Source organism: Brachyhypopomus gauderio, chromosome 13, assembly GCF_052324685.1.
Source record: "Brachyhypopomus gauderio isolate BG-103 chromosome 13, BGAUD_0.2, whole genome shotgun sequence".
Taxonomy (NCBI): domain Eukaryota; kingdom Metazoa; phylum Chordata; class Actinopteri; order Gymnotiformes; family Hypopomidae; genus Brachyhypopomus; species Brachyhypopomus gauderio.
In genome coordinates, this window is record NC_135223.1 from 5,213,554 (window position 1) to 5,231,691 (window position 18,138).

Genomic DNA, 18,138 nt, shown 5'->3' on the forward strand with positions numbered 1-18,138 from the left:
CCAGCCCCACGTTACTCAACGGTTCTAATTAGGGGTCTCCGTTTTACTCGAGCCACTCGTTAAATTGTGTAATTTATACGAGTTTCTTCCTCGTTATCATATTTTGGGGTGTTTTTAGTGGCGAATTGTATTGATATTCGTATTTTTGTTTCGCTTGAATTAGTTTCAATTGTTTGTAACAAGCAGGTAATCTTACTCACTTTTTCATCTGTACACCAATAGGTCTAGTTTCTTTTCCGAGTACCAGTCTGCCCACGACAGTATACTTAATATCACATCATAGCTGTACCTTTGTTTACAGATTGTTTTTTTTAACCCACTATAATGTAAAAACTGCATTTGGTCCAAATGCAGAAAATCTGAGGGATTGCTGTGGGTTCAAATTTATTACATGCTAAAAACCAGTGGGTAAAATTCACAGATCTCCAGTTTGACTTGTCCAGCCAGCCTGTCGTGGACCGAGCAGGACTGGCACCCTTATTCATCACGTAACCAACGACCACCGTGAAACTGCCCCTCTAACCGACACCTGCCTTGTTCAACTTTATTTTTGCAGCACCTTAAAAAAACAGCTTTACAGATACAAAAATGTACAAATAATTTACAAATAAACAACAATCCCTCCCCAGTCCAGACGCCAGGCCACTCTTTGCGATCCTAGAATCCAGATCTAGATATAAAACCCCAAGCGATTTATGGTTTGATCTGACGGCAGAGGGACCCGATCTGCGTGATGCAGCTGGTGACGGCGGGGGGAACAGGTTGGGTGGTGTCGCCCCGCCACGATGCCAGGGCCTCCAGGGCCTCTTTGGGGTTGATGGGGGCCAGGTCATAGATGGCGTAGACGGCGGACAGCTGCACCGCCCAGGGAACACCTGCACATGGGGAGGGACGGAGTTTGAACGCCACATCTTTCTCTCTTTATCTGGCTTTAAAACATCGAATTTAGTCCACAATACCTTCCGCAATTCCGTGTTTAGCGAAGAGGTTTATGGGTTTGGAGACGTTCTGAACAAACTCACATAGCTTCTCCTTAATGCCCAGTTGACCAAGTCGCCCTGAGAGAGAGAGAGAGAGAGAGAGAGGGGGGGGGGGGGGGTGTATGAACATACAGCACTGAACATGTAACAAATGTTCAGACTTGATAAGCAGGAAACTTACCAATTAGTCTCAGAACAGCTGCTACACAAACATCTCGCACTGGTGTTTGTTCGTGTCTTGGTTGTGTCACCCATGTATTCATCACTGGCCAAAGCTCTTTCCTGATTAAACATACATATGAATATAAACGTACGCTGATCAGTTTGCCGTCATTGAGTGACAGAACTGAAAAGCTGTATATTTCAGCCCATGCACACTGTACCCAATAATATTTTCAAGAGTCCACTTCCATCCTAGATGTGCACACAGAAGATCCACGGTAAAAATGTATTCCCAGGCTCTGGGGCAGAGGTCATCACCGTAGCGATCATGCTTCTGGAATTTCAGATCGCCGTCCTCGAGAAGTGCTTTCAGCGTGCTACGCACCATGTTACTCATGTCATCGCAAGGTGTCTGGCAGAAGAGGTCACACTGGTTAGCAATGCAGTTCAAGAGATGGTCACCTCAACAGTTCCCATCCCCCCCAGACAGAAATTTATTCATCTCCTCATTGTGCTCAGGCAGTATGCTCCGTCTGTATTGCAAGTATACTATACTAAGAACCCAGAACATGCAGTATTTATTGTTCAAATGTACAAAAACTGCACCAGTACAGAAGCAGCGTCACATGCCGCATGTGTGAGGCGCAGATGTAGCGCAGTAGGCCTGAGAAACATACTGACACACACTTGTACAGAACTTCACGTACACAACATTAGTTCAGCAGTAGAGAGTGTTTCAGGGTTTTGCCTGACAATGAAGCCAGTTGAACAAAAAAATAAATAAATAAATAAAAATAAAACAGTATATGATCATCTCAATAAGTGAAGAGACAAGCCTTCTAGTTGCTGGGTTTCGAGATTCCTGATTTGAAAGCTCGTGAGGGAATTTAATCTGAAAAAAAAGTAAGGGTGCAACTTCACCACAATCTCAACCAAAGACTCCGGGGCAGCAGTAATGGCGGCCACGTACCTTGTCCCAGTGAAGATACGCAGTGAGGTATTCTAGAAGCTCCCCCTCGGCCTTCGACTTGCTCACTGTGTGGATGGCTTTGCACAGAGGGCCCTCGTGGGACAGGACGGTGGGCCAAGTCGTCACCGCGAACAAAATCATCTTCACGGCTTCGGGGAAGTCTGCGCGGTGCAAACACAATGCACAATTCCTCTCAACAGGCCAAGAAGGCTGCGTTAACCTCACATAAAGTCGACACAAGAAATATTCCCGCTTTCTGTCCGAGCACGTGTCAGCCACGCAGACGTGTTTGGCAGACGATTCGGAAAACGAGTCGGCAAACCCACCTTCTTTCAGAAGGTGGTAGACAAGGGCGTGGACTTTCTGATAGTCGTGACGTTGACGACACAGACCTACGTAGACCCTACAGAGGGCGTGTAGGTGGTCCGGGGTCATGCCCGCTCTCTCCGTCTTCATCTTAGACAAAATGGCCAACATTAGCTCTTCCGCCGATGACTGGTGGAAATGAAGCAGAATCATCAGGATGTCTTTAAATGTGCATAAAAGACGCTGACAACAGCACCTGCAACGGTTCTGCTGAACTACTGCTTGATTTTCTGTACACAGATTAAAACCTATAGATAGAATCTTGGATTTACAATGGAGGGCTGCTAATCCAACCATGTCGTAAAAAACAAAAGGGCTTGACTTGTATGTTCAGATTGTATGTTCAGAAAGCATTAAAATGCACCAAACATGTTTTGGATTCTCAAGGGTCTAGGAGTAGTCTTTATCTGTAAAACTGATCTCCAAGACACACACACACACACACACAAATAGTGATAGGACATGACGTGCACACTACGGCGAGGCATAACAACATACCTGGTTTGAAGAGAAATCAGAAAGAACAGCCTTTTCTTCATCTCTTAGCACAGGGACTTTAGATATTCTTCCAAGAAACACGTGACTCTTGATTACAGGCAGTACATCAAAACACGAGGCTTGAATTTTGTCTATGGCCTCGGAGACCTGGCACCGTTTCTCCGTTCTTAGGATGTCGCCGCCACATTCTGTTCTGGTCTCCTGGCCGCTCAACAGGCCGTTGGCCGGCTGGGGTCCAGCGGGAGGTGCGTCGCTGCTCGGCTGGGCGTCGCCGAACTGCTGCAAAGGCAACGGGACTTTAGCGGGACCCGGCGAGCAGGCGTCCAGCCGGAGTCTCTTGGCACTCTTGGGCAGCAGCATGTTGACACCCGTCCTTTTTGGTTTTTGCTCTGTCTTGGTGAAGGCCGTGGACGAGGAGTTGATGGTTTTGTTTCCAGAGATCTGGCTGACGGCGGGCGGGGAGGAGACGGACTCGGCGCCGAGGCCCACCTTCCCACGCAGTATGGTGAGGGTCCGCGCCTGGGCAGACAGCTCCGGGTACATGGTGTCCAGCAACTGCATGGAGCTCTCCTGCGACACGGTGGGGGAGGACGAGCTCAAGGCCGACGAGGGCAGCCGTCCCGGGACCGGGACCGCGTGCTTCGGGGTTTCCGATCCGAACTGCAACGGGAAGGAGGGGACGCCGAGACAGGACGGGGAGGGCGTGGTCAGGCAGGGAGACACTTTTGCTTCGTCCTCGAAACTTGAATTGGGAGAGGACTCCTGCTGCACGGGGGGGTGGGGTGCGTCTGCTGGCTGCCAGGCGGGCATCGGCACATGGGGTCTCACTGGATTGTGGTTCTTCGCAAACTTTGGCGGCGTCGCAGTAAGCGGCATAACCACCGGGGGCAGCGGTGGGCCCATCTCCGTACGGACCCTTCTGATCGAATCCGGAGACGGCGCCGGGCTCGGTGCGTCTCTGGAACCTACGAGAGGCGACAGGTTCACACCTTGGTCCAAAGACGGAAGCGTCGGCGGTTCTGCTGGGGTGGACGAACATGGCGGACAAGCCTCCTGAGGGTCAACAGTGATCTGGTCTTCTGCTTCGCTGATGTGCTCTTTCAGCCCAGTGGCAAGACGCCCGTCCGCGTCATCAACGTCGGAACCGAAAGTCTCGGGTGGTTTGTGCGCTTCTTGACGATGTACATCACTCACTCGCTGACCGTCTTCGGCTACGTTTTCTGCAGGTGTTGCTGGTGGGCATATATTCTCTGAATCACTTTTGTCTTGCAAAATAACACAATTTCTCTCACTCTCAAGATCAAGTGCAGTGTTTGACACTCCTTCAACTCTTTCTGCTTCAGAACTCATCCTCTGAGCTAGGGTTACAGATTCTTGCCTTTCAACTGATCCTGCATCGTATACACCAGTGCTGTTCAAAGGATGTGAAGAATCAAGTCTGACTTTCTTCTCAAGACATAGCAACTCCTTCTCAGCTGAAGACTCATCATCATTTGAAGATCCTAAAGAAGAAACACCATCCACCTTGGTACAGGATGAATCATGAATGTTTGAATATATTCTTGTAGTTGTGTCTTCTGGAGTCAGGACACTTTGGGTTTGTTCTGGAGAACTCTGGATCTCCTCTGGAGACACACTGCCCTGGTCCTCCTGTACGTCATCAGTATCCGGGCACTTGTGATCAGTGTTCATAGGTTGTGGTCCAGAATCGGAGCCTTTGTTGATTACTTCATTACAAAGTGTGCGAGGTAATTCACTGCCAGCATTAGACTGGTTCATTGTCTTCACATGATCTTCTGTGGTGCTCAGCTGGGATCCTGTTGGGATCAGCTGGGATCCTGTGGTGCTCAGCTGGGATCCTGTTGGGATCAGCTGGGATCCTGTTGGGATCAGCTGGGATCCTGTTGGGATTATCCTGGCGGGGCTTAGTTGCACACCGAGCCCTTCACGTCCATTCCGTAAACCCTCTGCTCCAATCACACCGCTGTCACACTTCTCTTTTCCCTCGCTCAATTCCTCCACTTCCATATCTTGACACTCGGACAAAAAGTCGTCACAGACTACATTATCAGTACAAGGGGGAACCGATGGTATTTCTGAGCATGAACTGTTTGTTTTTAGCAGAGAATCGGACAAGGAAGACTGAACTGCTACAACAGCCTCGAGCAGCTTTAAATCTGTGGACTGTGCTGAATTTTCAGTGTCTTTATTGCTCGACGGTGTGCCGGGCTTCACGTCCAACAGCGACGGGGCGTCGTCCATTTCAGCCTGGAACAAGCAGCACAGCATCATCAACTCTCTCAATCTTCATTCAGCTTAACAAAATATAAACATATACACACATTTAAGAACAGCTATTTTCATACAACACCAAGATCTGAAAAACAGTTGCACAACAAATGCGGCAATTAGCACGTTACTGCCAAATTCTATGGAAGCTACATTTGAAACTTGACCATCGTTGACATCGTTCTGAGCAAACGGACGCTTACCGACTGTTTGGGAGGAGAAGACATGGGGGACAGAAGAGCAGGCAAAGGCCTGAAGATCTCCAGAATCTCCCACAAGTCTGTGCAGTTTCCCCAGTCGTCTCCGACCGTCGGGCCCTTGTCCTCGTCCTCGGGCGGCAGCTCGGGGACCCGGAGAACCGGAGCGCCGCTCTCGTTGGACCCCTCCGACTCCAGACAGCGTTTCTTCTTGACTGGTTTTCTTCTCACTTGTTCTCTGTTTGGACTCTTCTGCCCTTGGCATAAAGACTGCAGCTTGCTCTTCCCTGGAGATGCTTCCAGCCTGGACGTGGAGGGGCCCGGCGTTTGAGGGCTCGGCCCTTTAGCCGGGCTCGAGATGGCCCACTGTGGTTTTCCGATAAGACCGCCAGACAGTGGCTGAAACGGAGCTCTTTGAAGTCTGTGGTTTGGGGGAGTGGTGAAGGTTTGACTGTCTGGGGGGTCTGAAACAGAAGAATTCCAGTTATTTGCTGGCCTTCCTTGTCACCATATCATGTGTTTTTAGTTAATAAGGACAAATTCTAGAGAAAAACACCAGTACCAGTTAAGTCCAACTTTTCTGTGGTCTGAGACAGAGGATCCACACACTGCCACAGCTGCTGCAGGAGCGATCTGACTTTAGCTGAAGAAAAAGCCCAAGAATGAAATACAAGAAGATTAATGTTGACAAGCATCTGAAAAAATTACATTGTGTTTGGAAAGAGGGATCCGTCCTAGGCATCTATCCTAGAAACGTTATTAAAAAAACAACATATATCAAGAAATACCTTTGTCAACTTCTGTTTCTCTTTCAGTTTGTGTTGACATATTAGTTTTTTCTATTGCAAAAAGAAAGAAAAACAGATTAAAATATGTAGTCAGTGCAAATTATTAAGATGTCATTGTAGGACAGTCACATCAAGTTCTAACGGTTACCTTTGTTGAATTCTTTTTCCAATTTTTGAAGTTTTTCCTAAAGAGTTAAATGAAAAATTAAAAGAACAGAATTAAATATAGCAGACATATGTAGGGATAGCTACAGTTCTCATTTGAAAGTTCTCTCATGGTGTCTTCTGCAAATAAATGAAGGAACGGCACCTGGGTGCTGAGGAGGGCTTCGCTCATGCTGCTGGTGACACACTTCAGCTCTCTGATCTCGTTGCTCTGTTGGAGGTTTGTGTCTGCGTTCAACCAAAAAAGAAAAAAAAAAAAACGGACAAATTTAGCTGATCACACAATAATCATCTGTACCTCATCCTGCCACAACATAAAAGCACTTTACAATAATCCTACCAGTTTTTTTGTTTTGTTTTTTTTTTTTTTATATATATACGGATAATCAAAGATTGGGAACCACTGATATGAAAGGAAAACAATAAAAAATAAAACACACCTTCAAATGCCAGGAGCTGGTTTTCAAGATTACTTTTTCTGAAAAGCAAAAAAAACATTTATTTTATGTTGGAAGGAACGTTTCAAGACGGCGTGTTCACGCGGCGCGGCGAGAAGCACCAGTGTTGTCTGTTGGTTCTGCAGACACTCACAGAATCAGAGTCTTGGCGTTCTGTAGCCTCAGTATCTCCAGCTCCTCCGTTGCCTGCTGGCACGTCCTGAGCGAGTCCTTTTCAAGACGAGATGAGCCAAAATCGGATTTAAAGAGTCAATAAAGGAATCAGTTCCATTGTTTTGAACAGACAATAAAAACAATTATAAAGATTCGTAAAGAATCGTAATCAAGATTCTGACTCGAGTCTTTTGCAGGTCTTCCTCTACGCTTTTCTTTTCAGATCGAAGCTTCGTATTTTCCATATTTTGCATCTCCGCTGTGTCTGTATGAGAAAACAGAACAGGTGTAAGAAGCACTAATGCCAGGACGCATCTCAGACAGCAGACATTACGGGCTGGAAAGAAACTGGTAAAGGTCTTTCCATCTAAAGAACCACTAATGTTCAGCTCCAAGCCTGGCTGGGTGTTAGCAGATCCTGCGTGTTTCTAACCTTCTGCCTTCTTCAGAGTCTCCTCTAGCCTCTGCTTCCTGGAGACCACAATGTAAACACAGTGAGTGAAGCAGCAAACAGAGGCCGTGGCAAAGTGAGGGTGAGAAGATGCGAGATGTCTTACAAGGCGAGCGCTCTCGTGTTCTCAGCTCTCAGGTCCTCCACCTCTTCTGACTTCTGCTGATAAGACTTCACAAGAGTCTGACAAGAAATCAAAAAGTATCCCGCTCACAGAACGCCCAGCGAAACGCACAGACCGTCGCGCCGTTTAACTGGCCGACGAAAATGTATGCGGCATTTTTAAATATTGTGTTGAAAACAACCTTCATTTCTGCCAGTTCTGTCTTCACGGCCTCGTGGTCGGCGGTTTGCTTCTCCAGAGGGCCGAGTTTCTGCAGCACCTCATCCAGCTGTTTGTGTAATGTGCTGCTCTCTCTGGAAGAAGAAACACATCGCTCACCCCAGTGAGACATGATGGAGCCAACATCACAGAGGGAGCCCTGTTTCTCCGTCATTCTTGATTTATATCTGAGTGAGCTGTAACTCTGAAACAATATAGATGTAATCCAAAATTGTACTGTTTGGTGAACAGGTGACTAACCACCTGTTTGAAAGATGCTCTTCATATTATTATTATTATTATTATAAATGTTGCTGTTATTTATTAGCAGTATTATTATATAAATATAGCCGCAAGCGGCGATTGGCGGGTTCACACACAAATAGGCATATTTTGGCCTCAATAGGCAAAAGGAAGCCCAAAAGGTCCTTTAGACCTAAAAGTGAAAAGAAGCTGTTTGGGTTTGGCCAGTGTGTGCTCTACAGATAGTGTGTGATGACATCTGCGTGTGTCAGAAAGGGAGACACAGAAATAGCACATCTGGCTAGGGCTGCATCTATGTGAACAATATAGGAAGGCCTATATTGTGTCTATACATGATTGGGCCTGTATATTACAGACAGAGAGAGATTGAGGGTGCCAGAGACTATGCTTTGTTAATTCACTCCTTGCACACCTTGCACGCCTAACATGACTGCCCGTGTATTCAAAGTATGAATGTAGTCTGCAAAGCCTGGCATTACATGACTGACATGACTGGCATGACTGACATAACTGATATGACTGAAATGACATCACTGGCATGATGAACAAAAGTAATATGACTGATATGACTGACATAACTGGAATGAGTGACATGACTGGCATGACTGTAATGACATGACTGATATGACTGACATGACTTATGTCTGACATGACTGGACTGACATGACTGATATGACTGGACTGAAATGACTGACATGACTGGACTGACATGACTGTTATGACTGGACAGATATGCATACAAACTATACATACATTTAGGTAGAAGTGTGTGTGTGTGTGTGTGTGGTAGTGTATGTACTGAAACTATGACAACATACTAATACATACATACATAAGTATACATAGAAACTATACATACATATAGGTATAAAGGTGTGTGTGTCTGTGTGTTTGTGTGAGAGAGAGAGACAAAAAAGAAGCCAAATATCAGTTTGTATGAGCATGTGTTAGTCACTGAGATATGGGTGGGTATGGCTAGGGAAGTGTCATTGTGAATGCTATAGGAAGGCCTGCTTGTGCCTGTATGTGTGTGTGCCTGGTTAATAGACACAGAGAGATCTAGGTAGCCAGAGCAATGTTTACTTAGGGCACAGAGATGGGAGGGGGAATGTGGGTGAGAGTGTGAGAGAGACTGAGTGTGTGTGTTTCAGCTTGCGTGCGTGTGAGAAGGAGAAGGTGACAGAGGGACTTTACATGCATTCTTATGCATTGTATATAATACTGCACTGTAGAGCCATACGATAACCGATTTAGATGAAACTTGACAAATTTGTTCAGGATGGGATTCTGAATGGGCTTGTGCATTTTGGTCAGAATTGGGTAAAATATGAAAGAGCTTTAAGAATATGAATATTATATGTATCGATGCTGTCCATTAAAAAAATATTTAGCAGGTATAAGTGTCCTCAAATTCAAAATCTTTGGATTGTTTTTTGATTTCACACTCTGTAGAGTATTATAAGACTTTGCTTGACATGATAGTATGAAAATCCTAGGAGGAGTATGAAAAATGATGATTTCAAACTATTATTAACTGTAAATAAACTGTGCATTTTTTAATAGGACATGTAATGGGAAAGTTGTTCGCACTACTGCAAGGAATCAAAAGAGTCCAATTGCATGTTCCCAAGTGGAATTATGTAGGGGATACACTTGCTTTTTTTGCAATAGCGCCCCCCAGTGGCCAATCGACACCCGGCTGGATTATGTCATAGGGGGCGTGCACTTGTCCACACCCAAGAGGTTTCGTGCAGATCGACCAATGGTAAGCCTGTCAAACGCGTGCCGATCACTGATTGGCCGATTACGTCAGCCATTTTGGAAGTATGGCATGTCTGCTTTAGGACCTGGTTTCCAGAGGCCCATAGATGATGTCTGTCAAGTTTCATGTGGATCGGCCAATCTGAGTGCATGGGGCAAATTTTTGCATGTTATAGCGCCCCCTAGCAGGTGAGGTATGGCAACCACTGCGAGCTGCCCCAGACCCTCACACGGAAGCTGTCTGTGAAGTGCCATCTCATTACATGCAAGTTTTCTTAAGTTAGAGTTCCATATGTGCAAAATTTACTATTGAATTTACGCCCCCTCATTTGATTGGCTTATACTGACTAGGTAGTGAAGAAATTAGCATTTTTATTGGATACATTTTAAAGTTCAGACTCTTCTGAACGTTTTGATACCACATATGTGCACGTATGTGAAAAATCCAGGGACTAGTTCGCGCTCAAAGATGTGTGTGATTTTGCACATTATGCAAATTAACTCGAAATCTAAGTGGGCGGAGCTTAATGGTTGTATATTAATTGTCCTATTGAATTTAGTCAAGGAATGCATAGGAACTGGAATTTTGGTTCTAGGACCTACGGTGTAGGAGATATGGACAAAAAGTCAATATGGTCTGCTATAGCGCCACCATCAGGCCAATTTGGGGTCCCTGTATGGGAATCTGGTCCTTGGAGGTAACTGAACCTTTTTGCCAAGATTGGGTTTTCTAGGCATTACGGTCTAGGCTGCACGATGCATTTTATGTCAAAAAATGGGCAAAAGAATAAGAAAAATAAGAAAAATACCAGCAATTACAATAGGGTTCCCACACTATGTGTGTGTGAACCCTAAATATAGCCGCAAGCGGCGATAGGCGGGTTCACACACAAATAGGCATTTTGGACTCAATAAGCAAAAGGAAGCCCAAAAGATCCTTTAGACCTAAAAGTGAAAAGAAGCTGTTTGGGTTTGGCCAGTGTGTGCTCTAAAGATGTAGAGTGTGTGATGACATCTGCATGTGTCAGAAAGGAAGACACAGAAATAGCACATCTGGCTAGGGCTGCATCTATGTGAACAATATAGGAAGGCCTGCATGTGTCCATACATGATTGGGCCTGTATATCACCAACAGAGAGAGATTGAGGGAGCCAGAGACTATGCTTTGTTAATTCACTCCTTGCACACCTTGCACGCCTAACATGACTGCCCGTGTATTCAAAGTATGAATGTAGTCTGCAAAGCCTGCCATAACATGACTGACATGACTGGCATGACTGACATAACTGATATGACTGAAATGACATCACTGGCATGATGAACAAAAGTAACATGACTGATATGACTGACATAACTGGAATGAGTGACATGACTGGCATGACTGTAATGACATGACTGATATGACTGACATGACTTATGTCTGACATGACTGGACTGACATGACTGATATGACTGGACTGACATGACTGACATGACTGGACTGACATGACTGTTATGACTGGACAGATATGCATACAAACTATACATACATTTAGGTAGAAGTGTGTGTGTGTGTGTGTGTGGTAGTGTATGTACTCAAACTATGACAACATATACTAATACATACATACATAAGTATACATAGAAACTATACATACATATAGGTATAAAGGTGTGTGTGTCTGTGTGTTTGTGTGAGAGAGAGACAAAAAAGAAGCCAAATATCAGTTTGTATGAGCATGTGTTAGTCACTGAGATATGGGTGGGTATGGCTAGGGAAGTGTCATTGTGAATGCTATAGGAAGGCCTGCTTGCGCCTGTATGTGTGTGTGCCTGGTTAATAGACACCAGAGAGATCTAGGTAGCCAGAGCAATGTTTACTTAGGGCACAGAGATGGGAGGGGGAATGTGGGTGAGAGTGTGGGAGAGACTGAGTGTGTGTGAGTTTCAGCTTGTGTGCGTGTGAGAAGGAGAAGGTGACAGAGGGACTTTACATGCATTTTTATGCATTGTAAATAATACTGCACTGTAGAGCCATACGATAACCGATTTAGATGAAACTTGACAAATTTGTTCAGGATGGGATTCTGAATGGGCTTGTGCATTTTGGTCAGAATTGGATAAAATATGAAAGAGCTTTAAGAATATGAATATTATATGTATCGATGCTGTCCATTAAAAAAATATTTAGCAGGTATAAGTGTCCTCAAATCCAAAATCTTTGGATTGTTTTTTTATTTCACACTCTGTAGAGTATTATAAGACTTTGCTTGATATGATAGTATGAAAATCCTAGGAGCAGTATGAAAAGTGATGATTTCAAACTATTATTAACTGTAAATAAACTGTGCATTTTTTAATAGGACATGTAATGGGAAAGTTGTTCGCACTACTGCAAGGAATCAAAAGAGTCCAATTGCATGTTCCCAAGTGGAATTATGTAGGGGATATGCTTGCTTTTTTTGCAATAGCGCCCCCCAGTGGCCAATCGACACCCGGCTGGATTATGTCATGGGGGGCGTGCACTTGTCCACACCCAAGAGGTTTCGTGCAGATCGACCAATGGTAAGCCTGTCAAACGCATGCCGATCACTGATTGGCCGATTACGTCAGCCATTTTAGAAGTATGGCATGTCTGCTTTAGGACCTGGTTTCCAGAGGCCCATAGATGATGTCTGTCAAGTTTCATGTGGATCGGCCAATCTGAGTGCATGGGGCAAATTTTTTCATGTTATAGCGCCCCCTAGCAGGTGAGGTATGGCAACCTCTGCGAGCTGCCCCAGACCCTCACAGGGAAGCTGTCTGTGAAGTGCCATCTCATTACATGCAAGTTTTCTTAAGTTAGAGCTCCATATGCGCAAAATTTACTATTGAATTTACACCCCCTCATTTGATTGGCTTATACTGACTAGGTAGTGAAGAAATTAGCATTTTTGTTGGATACATTTTAAAGTTCAGACTCTTCTGAACGTTTTGATACCACATATGTGCATGTATGTGAAAAATCCAGGGACTAGTTCGCGCTCAAAGATGTGTGTGATTTTGCACATTATGCAAATTAACTCGAAATCTAAGTAGGCGGAGCTTAATGGTTGTATATTAATTGTCCTATTGAATTTAGTCAAGGAATGTATAGGAACTGGAATTTTGGTTGTAGGACCTACGGTGTAGGAGATATGGACAAAAAGTCAATATGGTCTGCTATAGCGCCACCATCAGGCCAATTTGGGTCCCTGTATGGGAATCTGGTCCTTGGAGTTAACTGAACCTTTTTGCCAAGTTTGGGGTTTCTAGGCATTACGGTCTAGGCTGCACAATGCGTTTTAGGTCAAAAAATGGGACAAAGAATAAGAAAAATAAGAAATATAGCCGCAAGCGGCGATTGGCGGGTTCACACACAAATAGGCATATTTTGGCCTCAATAGGCAAAAAGGAAGCCCAAAAGGTCCTTTAGACCTAAAAGTGAAAAGAAGCTGTTTGGGTTTGGCCAGTGTGTGCTCTACAGATAGTGTGTGATGACATCTGCGTGTGTCAGAAAGGGAGACACAGAAATAGCACATCTGGCTAGGGCTGCATCTATGTGAACAATATAGGAATGCCTGAATGTGTCTATACATGATTGGGCCTGTATATTACAGACAGAGAGAGATTGAGGGTGCCAGAGACTATGCTTTGTTAATTCACTCCTTGCACACCTTGCACACCTAGCATGACTGCCCGTGTATTCAAAGTATGAATGTAGTCTGCAAAGCCTGCCATAACATGACTGACATGACTGGCATGACTGACATAACTGATATGACTGGCATGACTGAAATGACATCACTGGCATGATGAACAAAAGTAATATGACTGATATGACTGACATAACTGGAATGAGTGACATGACTGGCATCACTGTAATGACATGACTGATATGACTGACATGACTTATGTCTGACATGACTGGACTGACATGACTGATATGACTGGACTGAAATGACTGACATGACTGGACTGACATGACTGTTATGACTGGACAGATATGCATACAAACTATACATACATTTAGGTAGAAGTGTGTGTGTGTGTGTGTGTGTGTGTGTGTGTGTGGTAGTGTATGTACTCAAACTATGACAACATATACTAATACATACATACATAAGTATACATAGAAACTATACATACATATAGGTATAAAGGTGTGTGTGTCTGTGTGTTTGTGTGAGAGAGAGACAAAAAGAAGCCAAATATCAGTTTGTATAAGCATGTGTTAGTCACTGAGATATGGGTGGGTATGGCTAGGGAAGTGTCATTGTGAATGCTATAGGAAGGCCTGCTTGCGCCTGTATGTGTGTGTGCCTGGTTAATAGACACAGAGAGATCTAGGTAGCCAGAGCAATGTTTACTTAGGGCACAGAGATGGGAGGGGGAATGTGGGTGAGAGTGTGAGAGAGACTGAGAGTGTGAGTTTCAGCTTGCGTGCGTGTGAGAAGGAGAAGGTGACAGAGGGACTTTACATGCATTTTTATGCATTGTATATAATACTGCACTGTAGAGCCATACGATAACCGATTTAGATGAAACTTGACAAATTTGTTCAGGATGGGATTCTGAATGGGCTTGTGCATTTTGGTCAGAATTGGATAAAATATGAAAGAGCTTTAAGAATATGAATATTATATGTATTGATGCTGTCCATTAAAAAAATATTTAGCAGGTATAAGTGTCCTCAAATCCAAAATCTTTGGATTGTTTTTTGATTTCACACTCTGTAGAGTATTATAAGACTTTGCTTGACATGATAGTATGAAAATCCTAGGAGCAGTATGAAAAGTGATGATTTCAAACTATTATTAACTGTAAATAAACTGTGCATTTTTTAATAGGACATGTAATGGGAAAGTTGTTCGCACTACTGCAAGGAATCAAGAGTCCAATTGCATGTTCCCAAGTGGAATTATGTAGGGGATACACTTGCTTTTTTTGCAATAGCGCCCCCCAGTGGCCAATCGACACCCGGCTGGATTATGTCATAGGGGGCGTGCACTTGTCCACACCCAAGAGGTTTTGTGCAGATCGACCAATGGTAAGCCTGTCAAACGCGTGCCGATCACTGATTGGCCGATTACGTCAGCCATTTTGGAAGTATGGCATGTCTGCTTTAGGACCTGGTTCCCAGAGGCCCATAGATGATGTCTGCCAAGTTTCATGTGGATCGGCCAATCTGAGTGCATGGGGCAAATTTTTGCATGTTATAGCGCCCCCTAGCAGGTGAGGTATGGCAACCTCTGCGAGCTGCCCCAGACCCTCACAGGGAAGCTGTCTGTGAAGTGCCATCTCATTACATGCAAGTTTTCTTAAGTTAGAGCTCCATATGTGCAAAATTTACTATTGAATTTACGCCCCCTCATTTGATTGGCTTATACTGACTAGGTAGTGAAGAAATTAGCATTTTTGTTGGATACATTTTAAAGTTCAGACTCTTCTGAACGTTTTGATACCACATATGTGCATGTATGTGAAAAATCCAGGGACTAGTTCGCGCTCAAAAATGTGTGTGATTTTGCACATTATGCAAATTTACTCGAAATCTAAGTGGGCGGAGCTTAATGGTTGTATATTAATTGTCCTATTGAATTTAGTCAAGGAATGTATAGGAACTGGAATTTTGGTTCTAGGACCTACGGTGTAGGAGATATGGACAAAAAGTCAATGTGGTCTGCTATAGCGCCACCATCAGGCCAATTTGGGTCCCTGTATGGGAATCTGGTCCTTGGAGTTAACTGAACCTTTTTGCCAAGTTTGGGGTTTCTAGGCATTACGGTCTAGGCTGCACAATGCGTTTTAGGTCAAAAAATGGGACAAAGAATAAGAAAAATAAGAAAAATACCAGCAATTACAATAGGGTTCCCACACTGTGTGTGTGAACCCTAATTACTGTAGTTGGCGTTATAAATGTAAACATTTAGGCCTACATATAATACAAATATTGTTATATAAATATTGTTATTAATACTGTGTTAATGAAAGATTACTTGTGGTTATAAACAGTGTCTTACCTTTGGGATTTCTGAAGCTGTAATAACTTTGTCAAGGAAATCAATCACTTCAAAAGAAATTTCACCAGAAATCTGCACCTTTCTTGAATTGTAACCTCACATCCTTCATATTCATAATATTTATACTCAGCAAATGTGAATAAGCACTTTTGCCCTATAATGAAGTTGCTTCCCTTCAAAAAAATGAGTTTGCTACAATAAAGTATAATAGCTATACTGTGAAATCAATACTGAATCAATCTTTTGCTGTTACGAGTGTTGTATGTGCCCAGTGACTAAAGGTTGCTTTAAAAGACTTTACAATACTCAGTTCCTACATAATAGTAAATGGCCGTGTTTACTGTATACAGCTGCGTTTGAAGGATATCATCACATTTCTCCTTATACTCGCTCAAGAGATGGCTGGGGGGAGGAAAAAAAACAAAAATGAACAGGACAAAACACTGTCCACAGTTGGAGAAACTCATGTAAGCAGCACATCCACCCGCTGGTGTAGTCTCATTACTCCACCCAAGACTGTAGCCACCCACTCTGGTACTGTGGAGTCTCAACATACTCAGCGTTTCAAACCGCCTACTTACTCCGTATCAATGATCTTCTGTTTCAGCGCCACCAGAGCAGACATGTATTCATCCAGGCTCTGAAATATTGATATATAATCACAGAGAGAACACTCAATACTAACAGGAATAATCAACATGTATAGAGATTTTTCGTCATGGTCTCTGTACTAACCTAGCAGCTCCTGCACAAGTAATACACACTCACTCACTCGCGGTTTGTACAGTTAATTCACAGGCTGACGAGAACTAGATGGACAAAGTAGAGATCATCCAGCTATATTCGTGACACTTTTCTGTTTTGCAGGAACCGTTTGTTATTGCACTGAAAATGATGTGAAGCTTCATGGGGTTGAGGCTGTAACCTTGATGAAGTCCAACAAGGCTTGATCACACACACGGACGTAGTTTTGGGGGGGGACGGGGGGGACATGTCCCCCCCACTTTTTCAAAAGCCGGTTTTGGTCCCCCCCAGTTTTTACAGTTAAAACCAAATATTTAAGTAGCGACGAAGTCATGTCCCCCCCACTTTTTAACGGTTAAAAAAACAATATCCAAATAGCGACAAATCTAGCACTAGGATCATGCAGCTCCGAGCTCCGAGCTCCCCCACCCCCCCACCCCCCCCGCTCAACAATTTTTGTTCACAGCGCTCAACAATTTTCATTCAACCCCCCCCCCCCCTCAACAGTTCGCCACCCCAGGTTGTGTCCCCCCCACTTATGAAATCAAAACTACGTCCATGATCACACACCAGACCTCTCCAGCTCGTCCATGTCTGATCCCAAACCCTCACACTGAACCTTGTTGTCCTACACACCTTCATGTGGTGTTCCTCATGACTCTATGAACTTGTCACCTGTCAGTTCAGCCCAGCTGAAGAAGTTGGGCTCCAATACGGATCAACTCAGGACTGTGTAAAAGCTTCATCACATTCTCATCTAGTCAGACAACTATCACAGATGGTTAAGGTTGTCATGTTTATTAGAGACGCAGGAGCACACACACACACACAACACACAGGCACACTCTCTCTCTCACACACACACACAGAGACAGACAGACACTCTCTCTCTCTCACACACACACAGAGACAGACAGACACTCTCTCTCTCTCTCTCTCTCTCTCCCTCACACACACACACACACACACACACACACAAGTCTGAACACGCCGGCTAGCGCTAACCAGCTAACATTAAGGCTTTAATTCACCCACGCCGTAAACTCACCCTGGTTAATATACCGCAGTTCTGACAGGTGCCCGACGTGGCGTCCGAGGCGACCTCGCCGGCTTTAGACTGACTCTCCCCGGGCATCATGATCGTCGCCACGACGCCAACTCAACACACCCTCCACCAAAACAACCTGGATATCATGGGAACGCACCACGTTGACTTAGGACCCCGCACCAAGGCCCGAGCTGCCCGGGGAGGTGCCTGTTCATAAATAATAAAATAACCGTGTGAGCCTCCGGATCAAACGGTTCTGCAGTCTGAATATAGTATGAATATAACAAAGTAATCCTGAAAAAATAACAAAGTAATACGAAAATATTTGACAAAATAAAAAGATAAATAAATAATCAAATAAATAAGCGTTAACGCTGCTGCCCCCTGGTGGTGGCGCTGTGTCAGAGGGAGTGAAGGACTTGGACAGCATCTCTGAACCTGTTGCATTTGAGATGATAACGTCTCGGTCCTGCTGCATGTGAGTGAACTCACTGGGCTGCAG

The 18,138-nt window shown here is 44.4% G+C and overlaps 1 protein-coding gene across 1 annotated transcript; it reads right to left on the reverse strand.

Annotated features, from left to right (window-relative positions):
* Positions 1 to 530: 530 nt before the first annotated feature.
* On the reverse strand, positions 531 to 17,801 carry ice1 (KIAA0947-like (H. sapiens)). The gene is made up of 22 exons (XM_076970569.1): positions 17,637 to 17,801; positions 16,426 to 16,484; positions 16,211 to 16,246; positions 15,845 to 15,862; positions 7,783 to 7,894; positions 7,584 to 7,660; positions 7,460 to 7,497; positions 7,209 to 7,291; positions 7,007 to 7,083; positions 6,856 to 6,893; positions 6,561 to 6,643; positions 6,399 to 6,435; positions 6,251 to 6,301; positions 6,025 to 6,105; positions 5,469 to 5,926; positions 2,977 to 5,244; positions 2,439 to 2,607; positions 2,113 to 2,273; positions 1,364 to 1,554; positions 1,162 to 1,262; positions 960 to 1,058; positions 531 to 875 (listed from the first exon to the last, which is right to left on the reverse strand). The coding sequence occupies exons 1-22, from the start codon at positions 17,724 to 17,726 to the stop codon at positions 694 to 696; spliced, it is 4,509 nt and encodes a 1,502-aa protein (XP_076826684.1). The 5' UTR covers positions 17,727 to 17,801; the 3' UTR covers positions 531 to 693.
* Positions 17,802 to 18,138: the final 337 nt, after the last annotated feature.

Excerpts from the sequence above, each read along its gene's own strand:
- ice1 (XM_076970569.1), bottom strand. The coding sequence starts at position 17,726 with ATGATGCCCGGGGAGAGTCAGTCTAAAGCCGGCGAGGTCGCCTCGGAC. Across the intron at positions 16,247-16,425 it reads CAGAAGATCATTGATACGGA|CCATCTCTTGAGCGAGTATA; the intron begins GTAAGTAGGCGG and ends TCCTCCCCCCAG. Across the intron at positions 7,498-7,583 it reads AACACGAGAGCGCTCGCCTT|GAAGCAGAGGCTAGAGGAGA; the intron begins GTAAGACATCTC and ends TGTGGTCTCCAG.